The sequence below is a fragment of the Python bivittatus genome, unplaced genomic scaffold (genome assembly GCF_059951505.1).
Source record: "Python bivittatus isolate LINGU-HERP-01145 unplaced genomic scaffold, Pbiv_v1 ctg000330_np1212, whole genome shotgun sequence".
In the NCBI taxonomy this organism is placed as follows: domain Eukaryota; kingdom Metazoa; phylum Chordata; class Lepidosauria; order Squamata; family Pythonidae; genus Python; species Python bivittatus.
The window spans coordinates 32,540,644-32,561,329 of NW_028277058.1; the positions used below are offsets into that span (position 1 = coordinate 32,540,644).

At 35.3% G+C, this 20,686-nt stretch overlaps 1 protein-coding gene across 2 annotated transcripts in view; it reads right to left on the reverse strand.

Annotated features, from left to right (window-relative positions):
- Positions 1–20,686, reverse strand: part of NUP205 (nucleoporin 205) — a 55,807-nt gene that overhangs the window by 17,769 nt on the left and 17,352 nt on the right. For both annotated transcript variants that reach the window (XR_015796441.1, XM_088141924.1), the window contains exons 8-27: positions 20,407–20,582; positions 19,427–19,543; positions 17,692–17,829; positions 17,113–17,263; positions 15,219–15,424; positions 14,766–14,948; positions 14,095–14,145; positions 11,412–11,621; positions 10,271–10,370; positions 9,463–9,600; positions 9,035–9,224; positions 8,382–8,502; positions 7,575–7,656; positions 6,902–7,066; positions 6,393–6,517; positions 5,874–5,988; positions 5,438–5,587; positions 4,442–4,516; positions 3,551–3,708; positions 2,806–2,886 (exon numbers count right to left, since the gene is read on the reverse strand). Coding sequence is in view for 1 of the 2 variants with exons in the window: in XM_088141924.1 (XP_087998050.1) it covers positions 2,806–2,886; positions 3,551–3,708; positions 4,442–4,516; positions 5,438–5,587; positions 5,874–5,988; positions 6,393–6,517; positions 6,902–7,066; positions 7,575–7,656; positions 8,382–8,502; positions 9,035–9,224; positions 9,463–9,600; positions 10,271–10,370; positions 11,412–11,621; positions 14,095–14,145; positions 14,766–14,948; positions 15,219–15,424; positions 17,113–17,263; positions 17,692–17,829; positions 19,427–19,543; positions 20,407–20,582 (2,732 nt within the window). In the remaining variant the exon portion in view is untranslated. The remainder of the gene's footprint in view (positions 1–2,805; positions 2,887–3,550; positions 3,709–4,441; positions 4,517–5,437; positions 5,588–5,873; positions 5,989–6,392; positions 6,518–6,901; positions 7,067–7,574; positions 7,657–8,381; positions 8,503–9,034; positions 9,225–9,462; positions 9,601–10,270; positions 10,371–11,411; positions 11,622–14,094; positions 14,146–14,765; positions 14,949–15,218; positions 15,425–17,112; positions 17,264–17,691; positions 17,830–19,426; positions 19,544–20,406; positions 20,583–20,686) is intronic.

Genomic DNA, 20,686 nt, shown 5'->3' on the forward strand with positions numbered 1-20,686 from the left:
GAATGTCTGCAAGAAGTATCATTTGCCTGCAAGCAAGAATTGGTGGGACCACAAAACAGGCAAAGTAATAGAAAATGAAGAAGCTAAAGTGTTCTGGGACTTTAGAATTCAAACAGACAAGCACCTGCCACACAACACCCCAGACTTAACTATTATTGATAAGAAAGAAAAGGTGTGGATAGTGAACACTGCAATACCTGGAGATAGCAGAAGAGAAGAGAAAGAACTGGAGAAAATCACAAAATATAAAGACCTACAAATAGCGATAGAATGATTATGGCAAAAGAAAGCAAAGATAGTACCAATAGTAATAGGTGCCTTGGGTGCAATCCCAAAACATCTGGAGCATCACTTGAAGACCATCAGCACTGACAAAATCACCATCAGTCAATTGCAAAAGGCAGCTTTATTTGGAACAACCTACATCCTGTGACAATATCTTTAATATTATTAAACAACAACATCCGCCTATCCCAGATCCTTGGGAAGGACTCGATAGTGGACAAAAATGCTCTGGCTGACTGTGTCATCATCATCATCATCATCATCATCGTAGTTGATAATAGTTTATTCAGTCAATGACCAGCAAAAATTAAAAAAAGAAATACAACACCATAGTAAAATCAAAAACATGAGATAAAATACTAGCATAACAAAGATAAAATAACACATAAATATGTGACATACACTGCTATAATGGTGCATTAATTACTTGTGCAAATGTAAATCTAACATATTACAGACTATGAAGTAAAATTTATATTATCTAAAAACAAGGTAGCTAGTATGTGTTAAATCTAAAGTGATAAATAAAACAGAAGTGATTATTTCCGTAACCAGTTATTTCCGTAACCAATTATTTTCATTGCGACAACAAAGAAATGGCTTTGTGCAGGTGATACTGTGCTACTGTGCAGGTGATAAACGGTTTCAAATCATCTAGAAGATGGTTCACATAGAAATTGTCTGGTCTTCCTGGAAATTTACATATTATGGGCAGAATATAAGCAGAGCTGATATCCCTGTAGAGTTTACAATGTACTAATACCTGCAAATGGTTTTGATCTGCTTGTCCCCACATGGGTAGGCACGCTCAGCTAAGGGGGTTTTGGAGTATCTGCCTTGCAGCAGTTCACGATAGGAAGATACTATGCCTGGCTTTGGAAAATGCTATTCTCAACTTGGGAAAAGTTAGATTTTGTAGATATCTTGCTGGTTCCCAAGTGCCCTTATTTATCCAATTTCTACCATGTTGGGGCAGCCTATTAACTTCGTCTGAAATTCCATATCCCTTATTCTTTGAGTGAGCAATTGTTTGGCTTGGTCATATTGTAAAGAAATTAGGAATGGTACACAAAGCCCATATAATGCCAACTTCTCTTCTGTGGCCTGTTTCCAGAGAGAAGGAAAATGGTCTATTAAAACTAAAGGGATCAGTCTAATTGGAAAGAATTGGATTTTCAGCCAGTAGTTTCTCCAAGCCCTTACCTGGATTGTAGGCATTCCTGTCTCAAGCCTTAACTGGGCATTTACTGTTCCACTGGGTGCAGCAAGGACTGATCTCAAGAATTTTGTCTGCACTGTTTCCAGCGCATCCTTCTTCGCATAAATTCCTACTTGTGTCCCATAAAGGATTTGGGCCAGTGGTTTGACCTCAAAAAGTTTTAATGCCACAGAGATTAATTGTCCCCTGTTTGTATAAAAGAAGCACTTAATAGCACCTGTAGACCTAAGAACTAGCTGCATTATGTGATTCTGATGCACTTTCCAGTGCCTTTAAATTGGAAAACCACCCCAAGGTATTAAATGCAGTAACCTTCTCTAACTTGTGCCCTTCTACTCTCCAGGATTGTTGGGTGCCTCTCTTAGCAAAATAAATGAAATAAAATTTGCCTGATGCAGAAATATTAGAACATAAAGATAAAAAAATTTGCAGAAGTACTGGAAAATAAAAAAAATTATGGACTATAAGACAGAGGAAACAACTAAAGCGGACGTACAAATGACAAGCCAAAAAATTGATCTGAATAAGGACTTTTTACTGGACTTACAAAAGAAGTTGGTTAAAGTCTTGAAGAAACCTTGAGATGGGAAAAAGAAAAATGGGAGATCAAATCCTACAATAGCAGCTGAATGAACTAAAGATTAAGATTGTTAAAAGCAAAAGGAAGGAATACAAAGTTGGTTTGTTTGATCAAGGTTAAAATAAGACATGTTTGTATAAATCTGGGATCCCTTTATGGACTTCTTGCTGACATAAGGACTGAAATGTTACTGATTTATGGATTTGCATATGGATAAGGGGTGGGTTATGGGAAGAAAAGATACTTGCATGTAATGTTATAGAGGGTTATAAATTATTAAGTTTGTACTTATGATGAAGATCGGAAGCTCCTTCTTTATATTTCTTTGTTCTTTTCTTTTTTTCTTTTTTCTGTACACTTTTTATTCTTTTTTATTAACTTTCCCTTCTTGAATTTGTAATTTTTTTTACTATTGTTATTAAAACTTTCAATAAAATTTATTTTTTAAAAAAGAAGAAACTGGATACATCTCTGTGGATTACAGTCTTAGATATTTTTAAATCCCCATTTCTTAAAAGTAATCATAGAACTGGGATTCTTTGTGCAGCATCATTTCAAGAAAGAGAAAACCAACATGCTTATAATCATTTCCAAATTGGTAAGCACTATATGAAATATTTACTAAAGTAAATAATTAGTAAATATTTACTAAAGCAAATAATAGCATATCCCCACAACTTTTTTTCAAAATCAAGACATTCTAGTTATTTCATTTCTTTACCTCCATAAGTAAGGGTCTCTGTCCAAGGGCTGCCATTCCTTGCAAGGCATTAACTTCAGCAATCAGAACTTTGTGAAGATGCTAGGATTGAGGAAAGGACAAAGCTTATATCTTTTGACATAACAATATGCACAATATTGTTATGCACAATAACAATACTAAACCAATTCTTTGTCGTAGCTGTGAAGAGTATTTTCTCCATTTCATTTCACTCATTTCTTACTTCTACCCAGTTTTACTTTCATCCTAGATAAAATGATATGCTTTAATGAAACTAGCCAGGAAAAGTACAATATCCAACATGGAATGTCAGTTGTCCCTTTATGACACTTAGTTCAATGTAGTAACTGTATTTTTCTCCATTAAGGAAAGCAACTACCAAGAAGAAACTGAATATAACTTTATAGGAATAAATGAATATACATATCCAAAACTAACTTTCAAATGAAAATAAAGATCTGAAGGACATTAACGGATATATTAAGAATGGATCTTCAATCCCAGAATTACCAAACATATTTGAAAAGGTACCATCAAGCCGACAACTCTGCCCCCTAATAAAACCAGGAACAAAAAAAACATTTCAAACCCTTCCTTCAGACTCAAGCTTGATAGGGGAATGATGTATATAAAAATCAGTGAAATAAAGGGGGCTTATACATGTATTACTGTGGGTGGATCAACCTCTTAAACTGTATTTATATAGATTTATGTATAACATCAGTGTTTCTCAAAACTTGCTGACCTTCACATTGCAGATAATAGGCCCATGTGCACTCCTGTTCTCACAGTTAGCAATGACCTGCTCTATTTGAGCACGGTCAAAAAAATCCAGTTGCAAAGGCTCTGGGATCTCTTGATTGAAGTCAATTGAATCAAGGATGCTCAAGATTTTCCTATGTACTAAAGACAGAAGAAATCTATTTAAAAATATCTGGAAATCAGACAGATCAGAATTCAACTGAACTTAGAAGATATAAATGACAAGCTTTATGATTTATATTTTCTGTTTATCATAATTCTACACTTCATTCCTATTAATATCTATATCACAAGTGCATAATAAAGCTCCAGCATCAGATAGCTACTGTATAGTCACATTTGGAAACAATATAGCTCCAGTCCAGCAGGTAACTACAATACACAAAACAAAAGTATGAGTGGTTTAGCATTTGCTTTAAGTTTTCTGCTCTTGGAGCTAGTCATATTGAACATAGAAAATTTTAGGGAATTAATAAAGGGGAAAAAATCCCAATAAATTTCAAATCATTTATCAGTTTCTAGATTATGCCCACTCATTTCATTGTAATGTATTAAGTTGCTTATTAATGTATTAAGTTATACAGTGCTCTGGAATTTCATGTGTTGAAGAACAGCACAGAAACAGCATGAAAGATGTATGTTAGAAGCCAAAAAATGAATGTATTATATAAGCATATAATACCTATACAGAAATATATTTCTCATTTATAAATTAAGCTGTATTGTGATTTTTCTGACAATTTCTGAATATTCTGATTATAACAAGCAAGCAAAAAATTCAGGACACAGGCTACAGTTTTGCTGCAGCAGTCTACATAACAGTCACTCTATTCTTAATTAAAATCTGTAAACCAGGTCTTCACAAGTAACTTACCTTTGGAAGCAGTGTCAAAGTGAAGGAATCCACTGACAGAACGACTATCATCTTCTATTCCTCCTTCACCATCAGCTAAGAAAATTGAATTTTTAAAAATTAACATTAATTTATAGGCCACCCAACTTCATCACAGTATAAATTTAAAGCAATAAAATACAAAATGCCTGTGCACTTTGAAGCAGCTGCACAAACTGAAAGATGCAAACTTCTTTAACACTCTGAAGAGAGGTGCTTTGCTTACACTAACATATTTTGCTAGGCACCTTTTGGGAATGTTTTACGTAATGATAATTATTATATGTCATTATGTTTGCCTTAATTATTGCAGAGCCTTTGGCTACCCCTCAAAGAAAGGACAGAATGGATTCAGTCTCAAAATTACATTACTGCTTCATCAAATTTGTAGCATTAACATGTACTTAGTGAGAGACAGAAAAAAATGTGGAGCTCTATTTGTGCCTGGGTGGGGTACTGTAGCATTATACTGATAATTTCATACATGAATAATGAGAATCAAGATAGGTCCTTCTCACTGCTACCTTTAAAAAGGATGATAGATTGGTGAGAACTAGGACCTAAGACAACTTATTTTGGTCTTTGCCATTAATTTTTAACATTCAGAAATCTGAAGTACACATTGATAGCAACACATTCCACCCAATCCTAATTTTACACTGAGAGAGATGAGCAATAAAATCTTCTAGCTATGTATCTTGTTAATAAGCAAGAACTATGTGTTATACTGAATAATCTTTAACTGCTATTAACATGTCAACTTTGGCTAAACCAGTTTCTCCATTATTTCAGTAATGTTTGCTTCCCTCACTTCTAAAGTCATAACATTAAGCTCTCTGTGAGAAGTACTAGAGAATGTTATAGTGGAAGTTATAACAATTGGATATGAAAGTGATAAGCAATTCAAAAAAGAAAAAAAACCTGCCTTTAGATATAATAGTCTTGACCCTTGTATCCACCCAGCCAAATTCCATTTACCTAAATAAGATCTGACTGGCACATCATCGAGAAGGAGCTGCAATAGTCTCTGTGTGTGAGAACGCTGGCGGTTCAGTGAAGTAACCCGCAATTCTATAGATGCAGTTTTCATTAGCCATGACATCTGATTCAAAGCAGGAATCTCATGCTCTGATTAGAAGTACAGACAGAAACAGTACAGCACAGTAAACTACACACGCTTCGGAAAACATACCCCCCTCCCAGCCTTTGTAATACATTCTTTCCCAACGCTGAGATGGAAAAGAAGCAAAAAAGAAAAGAAGGGAAAAGTGTTTCTCTTCCTACCAAGACAAGATTTCCAATGTTCTGAGACATAAATAGCTTTACTATAAGAATTTCAACTTAATATTAAACAATAAACGTTTCAAAGCGATAGAATAAAATACATCCAGTGAGAGTCCATTTCAAATGTTACCTTTGACACAAAATGGCAAGTGCTGCAGTTGAGAGAATAAGAAATCCTGGCTAGTTCTCAAATATCTCATAGTTGGGCCTGATGTGTCTGAGCACGCACATAACTGATAAATCACCTGTTAATCCGAAGAAAATTCATTGTGTATTTGGGAATATACGCAAAAACATGCACTCCTCTTAAAATTTTACAAAGAATATCAGGTAAAAAAATTGGAGATGAATTATTTATAATGAAGTGTTACAACTGCCTTCAGTGATTTACATGACTCACATGTAACAGCCCTATCTTTAAAAATCAGCTTAGGCTGCATGCTATATAGTGAAGGATTCAGGAATACAAATATTTGAAAGAAAATACCACTGAATTCAAAGAGACATCTTTCTCCTTAGTCATACATAGGAATGTGGTATTATTTTAAGAATCAAAATAGTACTGTAAAACTACAAAAAACATTTCCCACTAATTGAAAGCTGTATATACAAAATTTAAATTCAGCTTTACACAAAATTTATTTTATACCTGATAACACAACTCTGCTAGATGTGGGGATTCCCGAACTGCTGTGGGATCAGATCTTGTTCCAGTACCATTCTCTAATATGTTCAAAATAGCATGAAGGCAAGTCCGAGGGCAACCTAGTACACCTTGAAGATTTAAGAGACTTGTTTAGATAAGCAGTATATATGGCATAATAAAGCAATTCACATGGAAAAAAACAAATTTCATGCTGTTTGAAAGGTTTAGTATCCTTTTTAATATACTAACTAAAAGTGTCAAAGAGTGCTCTTATAAAATTAGGGATATGAAAGGAACCTAACAGTACACAGATTCTGTAGAGTTTACACGTAGATGCATTTTCTACAATGCACTAATTTTAACATATATAACATTTAACATTTATCGCTTTATGCCATAGTGAAAAATAAGAAAAGAAAATATCACTATCCAAGTGTGGGTTGATTTTTTCCAGATGGTAAACAACCACTTCCCACACCTTTTCTATTATCAGGGCACTTTTAGCTGGGTACCTGGATCTTGCAGGTTTGTGGTGCTGACAGGCTTCCTGAACTCATAACCGAGAAGATACAAAGCAAGATTGGGTGGATTGCACTCCAAAGAGGTAATGAGAAGGTTCAGAATATTAATCCTTGTTTCATGGAAGATCGGTGCCTGCTTCCTTTCAACTTCAAATTCTTAGAATCAAGCATACATGTTTATATTAAAAGTGGAGTATCCAGAAAGCATTCAGTCAATTCATATGTATTATCTATTAATAAAAACATGTTTAATTTACAATCATCTGCAACTTTTTCATATGAACAACAGACACGCAAGCATGAAAGCTTCGGTTAAAAATATATCAGAAAGTATCAATTTGTTTTTGAAGTAATTGTATATCACCAGCTCACTCATAAAGTATGGGAACGGTCACCAGCTCACTCATAAAGTATGGGAACGGGAACACTAATATACTTGTAAAATTATTTTTTACATGTAATTTTTTGCTCAGCCTTTTGGCAGGCTAACTATAATTTTGTTCAAAATTGTAAGAACTAAATTTAAAATGGTACAGACTTCTGAATGCAGTCATTCACCACTATTCTGTCTTCTGAAATTAAAAGAATAACATTGTGCAAATAAACTCAAACTATATTTCATTTTTGAAAATAAACATGAAAATAAAATCAACAGCTTTCATACCTTCATCAGGGTTAATTATTTCTTCTGCAGTTTCATTGTCCAAACACTCTACAAATCCAGCCATTAGTTTCTGGCTGATACTCTAGATTTGTAATTAAAAGTTAAGAAAAGATAATAAGGTATTAAAAGATGACTTACTGATATATAATCAAAAATATATACAAACCTAGATTGTAACTAATAAATAGGAGTGCACCAAAAATGAGAAATATGCTTGAATTCAAAACAAACCATCACATTCCAAAAGTTCTGTTATATCATTTCATAACTACCATGTTTCAGCAGAAACAAAAACTAGAATGTTTTAGTTGTTCCAGGCTTTGGGAGAAATAATCTCTGAAGGGATCCCCAAATGATTTTATGGGGTGACTAGGGCAAGGCTGGGGTGCATCATCATCTCCCTTCCCTCTTCCTCCACATGCCTTATGTGCCACACTACCCGTCCCCCATCTGTCTACCACCTTCTCTTCCCTTCTCTCTGTCTCTTCTCAGCCACTTACATCCATACATGCCATCACAAAGTATCCAGCCTTAGGTTTTTCCTGATTTCCCCCCCACCAAACCACTTTTGCCTGGAATAGCCACATTTCAGTCTGTATCCAAAACAAAATAGGTCCCATTTCATTCCACATATAGATTAAAACTTCCAAAACGTGTGTTTTGGTCTGGGTACAGACTAGCCAAACCAGCTGTTTCATTCATGGAATGGTTTGAGCCCAGAGCATTTGCACATCCCTACTAATAAATCATTTCCTAATAACTGGTGACCATTCCTTTTTTCTTGCTTAAAAAATTAACTGCAATTACCTGGTCTTGTGTGAAGTCTCCAATCAGTTTGACCTGAATATTAGAATTGCAAGAAATGCAACACAGGATCTTGGAACTTTCAAAAGCCAGTTCAGGATTGGTATTACCATGATAAAGGTACCTTTAAAATACAACATTATAGCAGTAGTAGTGGTAGTAATTGATGTATTGACTAGAATGCCAGAGAAATGTGGATTCTACCTGTTAATCCTGATCATGAAATCGTGCACCATGCTAAGTGCCTATATTTTTGTACAATGTACAGTACCTGGAATACATAGGTATAACTCTACTCAAACCATTATTCTATTCTTTAGAGGGTAAAGCAGCTTACATTTTATCCCCTAATTCAATTGTTTCTTACATCCCAATTTCTTCAGGCCACGTGCACAGTCTGTAAAATCAAATTAGAATATAATATTTTTCACCATATAAACAGAAACTGCTTAGAACTTGTTCTTGAGAAATGTGCAGCTTATTCCTATGAATCAGATGAATACAGGGACAGTATTCTATTTCTATGAAGCAAGCTGATTAATGAAAATCTGTGTAAACACTCATGGCATAGGAACCTCTGGAAAAGATATTATACTCTGAGTAAAAACACATCATCTCTACAGGCACAGCTGTCTTTCTGAATTCTTGGGACTTACCTGGCAATATTTACCACATGGTCTGCTTTTTTAGTCCGAGGGTTGATTCCTTGCAGCAGCTGTTCTAGTGAGGTAACAATGAGAGAGAGGTGGCTTTCTCTTAAGAAGTCCATGAAAAGGTTCTCTTTCTGCAGAGCTAGATTGAGCAGCCCAAGACAATACTGTACTGCCTTCTCTAAATGCTTCTTTCCTATAGAAGAAAACAAATCAGACAAATGGAACACACATTCATGATTCCCCCACAGGGGGAAAGTGGGGGGAGAGAATAATTCACAGTGAGTTTATACAAGTACACTGATGGAGGCAAAAGAAATGAACAACCCTTCAAGAACTGCCACTTTTAATTCAGCAGCTTTTTTTCAGTAAACAGCCTATACTAGAGCCATGTGGATATTTTAATTTTTTAATTTAAAAAACTTGCAACATACCAGGGAAAGGCGCATAGGTATCTAGCTGTTTAACCCCTTCTTCCAGCAAGCTAAGACATAATTCCAACATTGGTGATTCATTCAATAGATGATACATCAAGTTAAACCCTGGTGGTTTATAAGCTATTACTTCTTCTCCTAGAAAATGAAACATACATTTATGTATTATTTACCAGATTATACTTTACCAGAACAAATGTAAACATAATCATTGTCATTTTTATTTTCTGCTTCTCTTTTTCCTGAATAAACAATTCAAACAAGTATTTTCCCATTAAATTCTTACCACATTTATTCCTGAGACCTTGCCCTTTCTCTAAACTGAAATCAAGTGAGCTAAAGCAAAAAACCAAATTCTCCCCTTTATATGAACCACTATAATCTTTCTTGGGATTTACATCACTTATCCCATCTCCAGATTTCTAGCCTTATTTTAAAGGGCTTTCCCTCTATTTCAATCTCTTGTCACTGCCTCCCTCTCCTCCCCATTCTACCTCTAAGTCTCTCCTAAAATTTCATTGGGGAAAAATGATTTTTTAACACCCTTATTATATTTTAAAAATGCCATAGCATCTTAATTCATTCTCCAAATCTCACTCCCTACTCTAACGTTGTACATGGAAATCACATTGAACTATAAATATCCCTGCTTATGTTTTGAGGAGCACTTAGCATACTAATGAAGTTAAATAAACACAAATTAGCAGTCACCAGCTGATCACAATGACCAAAAAACATGAGATTTGGTTGGCTTGTTCTCCCAGCAAGAGGCAAATGCTAGGTTAACAGAGATCAGCAAACAGCATACCTTGCAAGTCCACGTACTGATCCACAAAATCTTCAAGCTGGGGTTCATAGTCACTCAGTAATTTATAAAAAACCTCCAGAACTACTTCAGCTACTTCCCACTGTCAAGAAAGCCACATCCAAAATATCATTCATGTAGTAAGAAAAAAAAGTTATACAGACTATTTTAATTCATTGAGTTGGATCCAATGTTTTCTTTTCTGACAGAAGGAGCTTAATGAGACATTTCCTGAGAGAAGACTTGTTCCATTGAAAGAAAAGAAGCCTTGAATTCAACCAATTGCCAATATAAAGTGGTTCTAAAAAAAGAAATGAAACCAACCCCTGACACACATTGACCAACACCCACAATCTATAGAAATGAAATCCAGTAACATTGTACATATTAATTTCTTCAATTTTTTATTGTACAAATAAATTCCAATAGCCCTTTTTTTCAGATTAGCTAGTATAGGATTACATTTAGAGAAAAAGCCTTGTTTGGACAAGGATTCCATATATGCCCAAAAAGAGTCCGGATTGGAATTTTAGGTCACAAAGATGTAACAAAAGTTACAATGTTTAAATAATATAGATTTCAATATGTAAGGATTGGAAAGGAGGTTTGGTAATAATCATCTTGCTGTACAAGCTAAAGACAAATGGAGGTCTCAAACTTCAGTTTCCAGTTTTAGAGTCAAAACACTATATTGAATCAAATCAATAAGATCTCTAGAAAGTTAGCAGCAGATTCCCAACATTTCCAACAAGAGTCTTTCAGTCCTACTTGAGATGCTAAAGATTCAACCTGAGTTTTTCCATTTGCAAAATATATCCTCAGTTCTGACCTACAATACAAGGACTGAGGAAACAACACAGACTTTATAATTCTTAGGAATGGCTTTTTCTGGTGTTTCTATTGTTGTTTAATCTGCTGTTCACCACCGAGAATCGTACATTGAGTGGGTGGTCATACAGATAAATCAAATCAATAAATAAATGTGCCTTATAACACCATAGTAATTTATTGTTACAACTACTGCCATAGGACTTTTCAGAGGAGCAATATTACAGAAATATTACATAATTAAAATAAAGACAATACAAACACAAGTTTGCATAGATTTGTTGTAATATGCATTACAAGAAGAAGTAATATTTACCTTCTCAGCAGCTCTCCGGTAGGCCCTGGTACGAAATCGAAGAAATACAGAGTCTCTCAGAAAATGAAGGTATGGCTCAAACCCTGGGGGGCGCAGCCCAGCACCCAGGTTAGAAGGAAATGAACTTTCTACCAGGGTGCTGATGAGCCGGCAGAAGGCACGAGTTAAAGGATATTCCTCACACCGGGATTCTATCTCATTCAATTCAACCTTCCAGGAATATAAGACAAATACTGAACATGTTACTTTTTAAACACAATGGCAGCACACTGTCTCATTTACCACTCTTAAATAAACTCATGCAAATGTTTCTTCCAGTTTTCTCAAGGTTCCTTCATCAAAAACCCCCAAGACATTTTGTGATTTCAGTCTATGATGTTTAATCTAATAAATTGATAATTTATCATCTACAAATATTACAAAAGTTGTAATGGAAGCCTCAGCTTCACAGAAGTTATACTGCAATTTTACAACAATAATGTGCACAGGGCACAGTTCAAATTGCCATTTTTAAAACCCTAAACAGGCTAAGCTCTCCACATCAGCAGTTATAAAGAATGGTCAGACAATACCTGTTTTGACAACTGATGTACCATTTAAATAGTGGCAAAAGGATATATCTACATTTGTGTGGCGGGGAAAAAAATCACAAGTTAAATATAAGATATTACAGGATGCAAAGGAAAGAGGAGGATTGGGTTTACCAATATGAAATTGTATTTTGCAGCTTGCTGTTTGGTTTGGACAAAAGAATGGGTGCTGCTGAGAAATAGAAGACTTTTGGAGTTAGAAGAACATGACCTAAGATTTGGTTGGCATGGCTTTCTGGGGTATGACAAAATCAAGGTTAATGTAGATTTTAAAAATCATTATGTTAGACGTGCTATATTGAGAATATGGAATAGACACAAATCCAGGTCGTGCCCGAAAACACCTTTGTGGCTCTCAGTACAAGAAGCATTTTATAGACGAGAAATAACAAGCAAACACAAATGGCTAACTTATTGTGAGATACTAGAATTTTGTCAAAGGGAATGTAAAATAAAATCAAGAGAAGGACTGGTGGCAGAGGGACATAGTTGCCAAAGGTTTTCTTATTTACAGTTATTAGAAAGATTTAAAGTAGACAAAAGAATTTATGGTTTTGAACATTGTAAGATTGAGTTTGAAATGGAATTATGTACAAATGATGAACATGTAATTGCTAAAATGTATAAATGTCTATTGAAATTTGAAACAGAAGAACAAGTGAAAGAATGTTATGATAAGGTGGGCTAAAATGTTGGTTATAATATACAGATGGAACAATGGGAAAATACATGGTTGAAAGGACTGAAATTTACACTATGTTATAATCTTAAAGATAATTTTTATAAAATGATGTACCAGTGATATATGTCATCAGAGAAACTGCCCAGAATGTATAAAGGCACTTCAAATTTATGTTGGAAATGGGAACAAGAAGGGACATTTTATCATGCTTGATGGATGTGTAAAAAAGCTAGAAAATTTTGGATTCAAATACACACACTAATTCAGAGGATTTAAAAAATTAATATACAATTGAGACCAGAGGTCTTTCTTTTGGGACTGATGGACAAACAGTTGGAAAAAAGACATAGAACTTTGTTTTTGTATATGATAACTGCAGCAAGTTTATTGTATGCACAAAGATGGAAAGATTTGGCAATACCTACAGTGGAGGAATGGTTGGTGAAGATGATGAAACTCACTGAGATGACCAAATTGACTTTTTTGATTAGAGAAAAGACAATATTTACATTTATTGCTCACTGGAAACCTCTTATGGATTTTTGCAGAAAACAAGGAAAAAAATGAACTTATGATTTATGGTTTTAGACAGGATAGATTATAGAAAGGAGAGAGACATGTAACTTTAGAGAAAGAGATAAGTTTATAATTGTACTTATAACTGCTATAAAGTAGATTGGAAGCCACTTTTTTGTATTTTTTTTTCTTTCTCTTCTATTTTTTTTAACTTTCTTTCCCTTTGTTGCACTTTTAGTTTTCTCTTTGATTTCTTTCTTTTTCATTCCATACTTTATATTAGCTTGTATTAGTTTTTACTTTCCTTTTTAAAAGTTTTAATATTATTATATATAATATTTAATTTTAATATTATATAATAATAATAATAATATTATATAAAGAAGAGAATTTATAAAGAATGGAATTCTATCCTTCAGAATCCCTTTTATTAGTAAAACTTGCAAATGTTAAGTCAGGCTTGCCTTCAGGGAATTACCTAAAAAGAAAATAGGGCAGGAGGAAGAGATAAATTTTGAAAAACTTAGAATCTATCTATTGTGTTTTAATATTTAAGGCTCCAATCCATTTTAAATAATTCCAAGTTAAATCAAATTATAATTACCAAAAAGACCTAGTTGCAATTTGAGTATCACTATTTTCACAGCTTGCAAGTTTATTCCACTGTATCCAGGAAATAAGGAACATTTAACTCTGCACAGATCAGATTACTGATCCTTTTTTTTTTTTATTGGATTAAGGCTGCTAACCACTGATATAATGGATTTTAACAGATTTTACATTGTTTTCTTTCTTGAGATTTTTTTTTAAAAGAAAAGCAGTATATTTTCAAGTTACTCAAAGACAACAACTGTCTCATTTTATATAATCAAGTGACTAAGTGGAGACAATTTACCTCAATACCAATGGCTTGCCTTTGGCCTGGAGTTCTTACAGTCTGCAATATCTTCCAAAAGAAATGGGAGAGAAATGAAATGTTTGTCATCATTAGCAAAATAATACAATATCAAAAGAATCAACTAGTATTATATTGTTGATTGTACAAACCATTTGTGAAAAGTCCTGCTCCAAAATAAAAGTACCTGCCCTCTTCCCATACCTTTTCCTGTTTGTTAAGTAAATAACATAAGGAAGACAGACAGAACAACTAACTGTGAATAATGCTAATGATAGGGAGAATTTTCATAAGAATGGCTTGTGCTGTGATTTGCTTACTTACCCTTTGTTAAAGAATTAAAAGCAAATCCATCTAATGGCCATCTTTTGTAGGAAACAGATTTTGTTGACAGAAATTTGAGAGTTTAAAAAGCTTCCCACTAAACATGCACCCTTTTTACTTCTTACATACAGACTTTTTGCCTCTCTACCATCTGCTCCCCATCTACCAGCAGGGATTTATAATATAAAGGAAAACACTACAGTACAAATGGCAAAGCATTCAGGAACTCAGATGGCTCCACGGATTTTCTCAGTCTGTTCTGCTATGTAGGCCAACTTCCCAAATTGGAAAACATAAAACAAATCTTACAAGAGGCGAGGAGGGCTAAACATCCCTTTAAAAAATACCTGTGTGTATTCCAATGACTGCCATAATGAAGCAGCAATTTCAGGAGATTTCCCAAAGGCTGAGAGAGTCTCTAATAACTCTGCTTTCAAAATTGGATGTATACTGCATTGCAGAAGTCCCAGAATAATAACTACTGGTGTCCACTGAGGGTGTTCACAGAGAGCCAATCGTGCATTTTCACTCTGAAAAATTAAGAAAAACCATCACTGATGTTTAATGATATAAATGAAATTAAGCCTTGTCAGCTACAGTGTCTGTTATAACAAACAAAAAATATTCAGAATTGTAACATTTTTCCTACATATTATTTTTCTCCCAATAAGTTCAGCTTCAAGTAAACTAGATCTATGGTCATCCCTTGGCTCCTTCTACATTTATTCCTGGCCAAATATGCCAGTGACTACTGAATAATGAACAAACTGAATTTCTTCATGTATCAGATAACTACCTACCCATTTCACAATAGTCTTAGTAAGCTGCAGAAAGGCAATTAATCCATCCTGTTCTTTCTGTGTGATGCCTCTGAGAGGAAGATGACGATACTGAATGCTATCTGCACTTGGCAAATCTTTTCGTAAATGTTCGTGGTACAGCATCAAGGAATGAAAGAAGTGTTCCCAAGAGACAGGACTGCCACCTGCTCCTTGGATGTTTTCAGCTAGAAGAGAAAAAATCTATAATGTAGATTCTACATAATTTCAGATATTAAATAAACTGCAGGTGAAAATAACATTTCCCAAAACTTAATCTCACAGATGGCTGGTGTGGGTCTTCCGGGCTGTGTGGCCGTGTTCTTGAAGTTTTGTTTCCTAACGTTTTGCCAGCACCTGTGACCGGCATCTTCAGAGTGCAGGAGCACAGACAGGAGCAGTTCTCTCTGTGCCCCAAACTGCTCCTGTCTGTGCTCCTGCACTCTGAAGATGCCGGTCACAGGTGCTGGCGAAACGTTAGGAAACAAAACTTCAAGAACACGGCCACACAGCCCAGAAGACCCACACCAGCCATCGTATGCCGGCCGTGAAAGCCTTCGACAATACATTAATCTCACAGAGTTGGTAAGATCATTCAGGACGAGGCCAAGCCCATTCTGAGTGAGGAATCCATATTAAAGCACTCCAAATAACAATGGGATTGCTTCCTTGTTTGTTTCTTTTCCTTGCAAAGAGTTGCTTCCTTTATCAACTCCTGTTTTATGACCTTTACTGTTTTGTGTAATGAATTGTTTACTTTTCTTTTAAGTTGCTATTCACTGCTACAATCTTACACCTTTTTTGTTAAGCACACTACAAGTTTCTACTTGCTGCAAATATAGGCCACCTTATTTTCAAAAAGGAATACAGACACATCACAAGGACTGAAGATCACAAATCTAGTCATACTCATTTCTATTTCTTAAGGTACCACAGATGGAAAGAGATTTATTCCTCCTTGTTCCCACCTCAAACTCCCAGATAAGCTGAGTAGCCACTGTCCTCTTAGAGGGGACAGTTATCAGTGATTCCTCCTGCCCAAAGCCTGTTAGCTCTCCTTGTTCACTCTAGACTAGCTCCCAGGAAAATTGACTGCCCTCAGCAGCAGCCTCTGCTTGCTTAATAAGCAGCAGCCAATCACCCACAACTGACAATCAGCAGGTAGTCAAAGATTATCTTTTCACTCAACACAGTTGAGTACACAGTACCTCAAAATAGACAGTTCTCATTATTCCTCTCTTCCTCCTAACTCTATTAGCAAACTCCTATTAGCTCTCCTTCTTCATTGATATTATATTATATGAATAAAATTAGCAAACCCATAACTAAAAGTGAGCTAATTATCCAGTTTTTAACTTTATGTGCAAAAGCACAGAATCCATATAAAACAGAGAGAAAGAAAATGTTTTGTTTACTAATTATTTAAAAAGTCACTTTTTATGAAATATCTATCATTCAGGAATTGTAGCAGAAACAAGGATTTCCTAGTGATGATCTCCCCACAAAAATGTGAGTTATTAAATGAAAATAAAGAATTTAAACATTAATCTGAAAATCAAGGATGGCATATCTACCTTTAAACTTTTATCTATATAGTTCTTTCATTTAAGGAGCATGTTATATGAAATACCAATTAAAAAGTAAATGCACGGAGTTGTCACCTGATTGACAAGCTTTATTAGATATACTAAACATTAACTTGAAATGCACTATGGATAAGCAATACAAGGGAACCTAATAAATATGGAAAGCTTCAATCAAAGTTTTCAATTACTTCCCTGAAGACACTTGTACTTAAGATTATGCTTATGTGTGTTTACAGTGAATGAAAATAAAACATCTAAACATTCAGCCTATATGGTAATATATTTCTTACCATGAGTACTGCCATTACCCTTCAGCAAAGTAAAGCAATAATGGGAACACTGGGGTCCATTGGCCAATCCCTGGAGCATTTTCAGATAAGGAATGTAAATTGTGGAAGGAAGGAGGTCTCCCATTTGTCTAACAAATTTTGATAAAACAACCTGCAATATAAACAAAGATTCATCTAGGAAGGAACACCTGCCCAAACTTCAAAGCCCCTGAAATTTGTTTTTAAATATCTCTGTTTAGCACGTATACACAATCTGCTCAAGTAATAGCAATCACCTAAATTTTTATACCTTTATGTTTATTAGAATTAACTGCAATATGTCTCCTGCTGGCAAACACTAGGCAATATTAACAACCACAGATTTCAATAGGGAAAAAAATAGGCAAAAGAGGGCTAACAATCCAGTGTAATTTCAAACAAAGGGTGTGCTATACAGTAACTGCTTCTCAACAGGGCTCTTCCTTTAGTAGTGGTAACAGTCAACAAATATGTTTCAAGAAAACCTTAACTAAGTTAAAGAAAGGCATTTCAAGTCACACGCACTCTAAACAATGAAGGAGAGAAGTAATTATTTCTAACCTGACGCTGAGGTGGTCTTTGATGGGCTAGCCCAAGATACGATCCTATGATAGTGGAGCTCTGCAGAGAATCTGATGGACACCAGTACTCAAGAGCAAGTTCCAGATTAAAGGGATCATTCTTATACAGCTCAGCAATCTGTAAAGGAAAGAAAAGAAAAAGAAAAGTTGTGGGTCATATATTTCAGCAAAAGTACTGGTAATCCTCAGTTAATAAGAACAACTGGGACTGAAATTTCTGTTGGTAAGCGATACAATCATAAAGCATGATGCCACATGATTGCGCCACTTAGCAACGGCAGTTCTGACACTTCCAGTTGCTGTTGTTAAGCGAATCCCACAATGTCATGTGGTCGCCATTTGCGATCTCCTGCCAACTTCCCCATTGACTTTGCTTGTCAGAAGTTGGCAGTGAAGGTCGCAAATGGTGATCATGTGACTGCGGGATGCTGCGACATCATAATTGCAAGCTGGTTGCTGAGCGCCCAAATCGCAATCACATAACCGCAGGGACACTGCAACAGCCAGAACTTCAACAACCAGTCATAAGTACTACTCGTTTAGCTCTCTCATAAATTTGAACAGTCGCTGAATGAGTGGTTGTTAAGTGATGATGATCTGTATGTTAAGTCTTGTTAACCATATTTAAACTGAATTACTTTTACCCGATGACTGCTAGCCAGTATAAAATAAATGCCAAATAGGGCCAAACAGATTGGCAGCAGCCCCAGGGAATCTAACTTCCTTCCTATGCATAATGACAAAGGTTTAAGTTGTATGCTCTTTTAAAAGCTGTGGATCTTTTCAGATTTTAATGAGCATTGTAATGAAGGTATGTTTTTGTTTTAGCTTAACGTAACTTATACAATAGACTATATTTTTAAGTGATAGAACTACATTCAGATATTCTACAGGTCAATACAGAGAAAGACAGGGAAGAGAAGGAAACTAGGAAAAGAAAACAAAACCGCACAACAGGAAGTCAGAAAGATATCTCCCTCCCATTGCTCTAGACCGGGGGTTCTCAAAGTATGGCCCACGGGCCGGATGTGGCCCACCAGGGTCATTTATCTGGCCCGCCCGCCTGATTGGCCACCACTGCTGCCTGTCAGAAGCGGAAGTGTCGGGGCTTTGTCGGGAGCTGCAGGCGATGCATGAGGAGGGAGATCGCAGAGCTGGACTATTCTACATGACAGGTATGCCGGGTCCAGCGGCTCTCCTCCTCTCCTCAAACTATAGTCTGGCCCCCCAACATTCTGAGGTACCGTGAACTGGCCCCCTGTTTAAAAAGTTTGAGGACCCCTGCTCTAGACACTCAAGGCCACATTCACGAACTTGCTTACAGCAGAACTTCATAGACACAACACAGCTAGGTAAACTACTTTATGGCAGAAAAGAAAAAAGTCATATTTGCACAGAAGATTTGTTATTGCAGAACAAAGAAATCAAGTATTATCTCTGCTCTGAGGTTTAAATTCTAGGCAAATGTTTACATGAACAAGAAAGTGGGCAGACAAATCTCTCCAGAAAGAGATTAAAAACATGGATTGGTTACAAGTCCTACTTATGCTGATTGCTTTACTTTTAAAATGTTGTTCCCGGAGGAAATTAGATTAATATAAAAAGTGATTTACATAAGTGGCCAGATAGTTAAAAATAAACTCTTTTAAATTTTAACATAAACATTTTGTTGTTTTTTGATCAAGTATCTATTAAAAATCAAAACGGTAACTTACTAAAAGCATCAGATGTTCTAGATCCCTTCTAACAGAAATAGGTGGTTCATTACCCATCTGTATACTCATATGAATCATACGAGCATCTTCATCAGCACGGTTTCTCAGTTGTTTCACCTATACAGTTGGTCAAGAAAATTAATAAAGAAGGGAAAAGGGAAAAAAATCTGATACCAATGCCCAATTTTGTTTTTCAGCTTCCTTTAATTAAAAAAATAAAATAGGAAGCTAGCTTGCTGTGAAGCAAAGTGTTTCTTTGAGCATAATCTAATTCTGATTATTTATTTATTTATTAAACAAATTTATATGGCCGCCCAACTCACACACAGCTTACAGAATTAAAATCCACAATACAGAAAGCCCATCAACCCCCTCCCCGCTTAGATAATGTTTTTGGATCCAATATACCACAATGATTCTTAAAAAAATAAGACAGATCTTAGTGCTCTGGTTGAAAAATGTGAAAGAACTACGCTGGGGTGGCAAAGAGTATCCCGGGTGCCTTCACAGGATTGTGGAGGACGGCCCAGTCAATTAGCCTTCTGTTAAATGCATATTTTGTGACTAGTCACTTAACTGTTGCAGTCATTTTGTGAGAGTCTATTACATTCTTTCAAAACTTTAAATGTATATCCTATTTGTATCTCCCTACTTAACTAATAGGGTTATTTTGCTAAGTTGATAGTTAATAAAAATCAGAATAATTATCCTCCTAAAATATAAATTGGATAATAAGCCAACATATCAAAATACTAATACTGGCAAAAGTAACTATATAGTCATAATGTGGAAAAAATAAATTCCTGGTTCTATGAATAAAATATGATCAAGAGAGGATCTAGGACAGGACATAGGCACATTAAGATATTTATGTTTGACCAGCATGTTTTTTTCAGTCTGTGTAAAGACATTACATTAAAATATTTGATCTATTTATATTCAAGATAATTCTGACCTAGCTCCCTCCCTGTGAAACTTACTTTCATTGGCATGAGGGCAAGAAAATCTGTGATAAGGTTGTGGATTCTACGGATGTAAAATTCTTCCTGGTAAAAGTTTTCTGCTCTCACTACGGATTCAGTAAGGAATAGAAAAACATTGTCTGCAATTGCTAACTCTGCCATTGCTTCATCAGCTTCAGTGAATTCTGCAAGTGCTGGAAAGAAGAATGAACAAAAAAAACCAATGTCATAACACATAATACTTCATAGGAAGCATGGGTCAGAGCTGCCATTTTAATTAGTGGAACATGTACAAAGC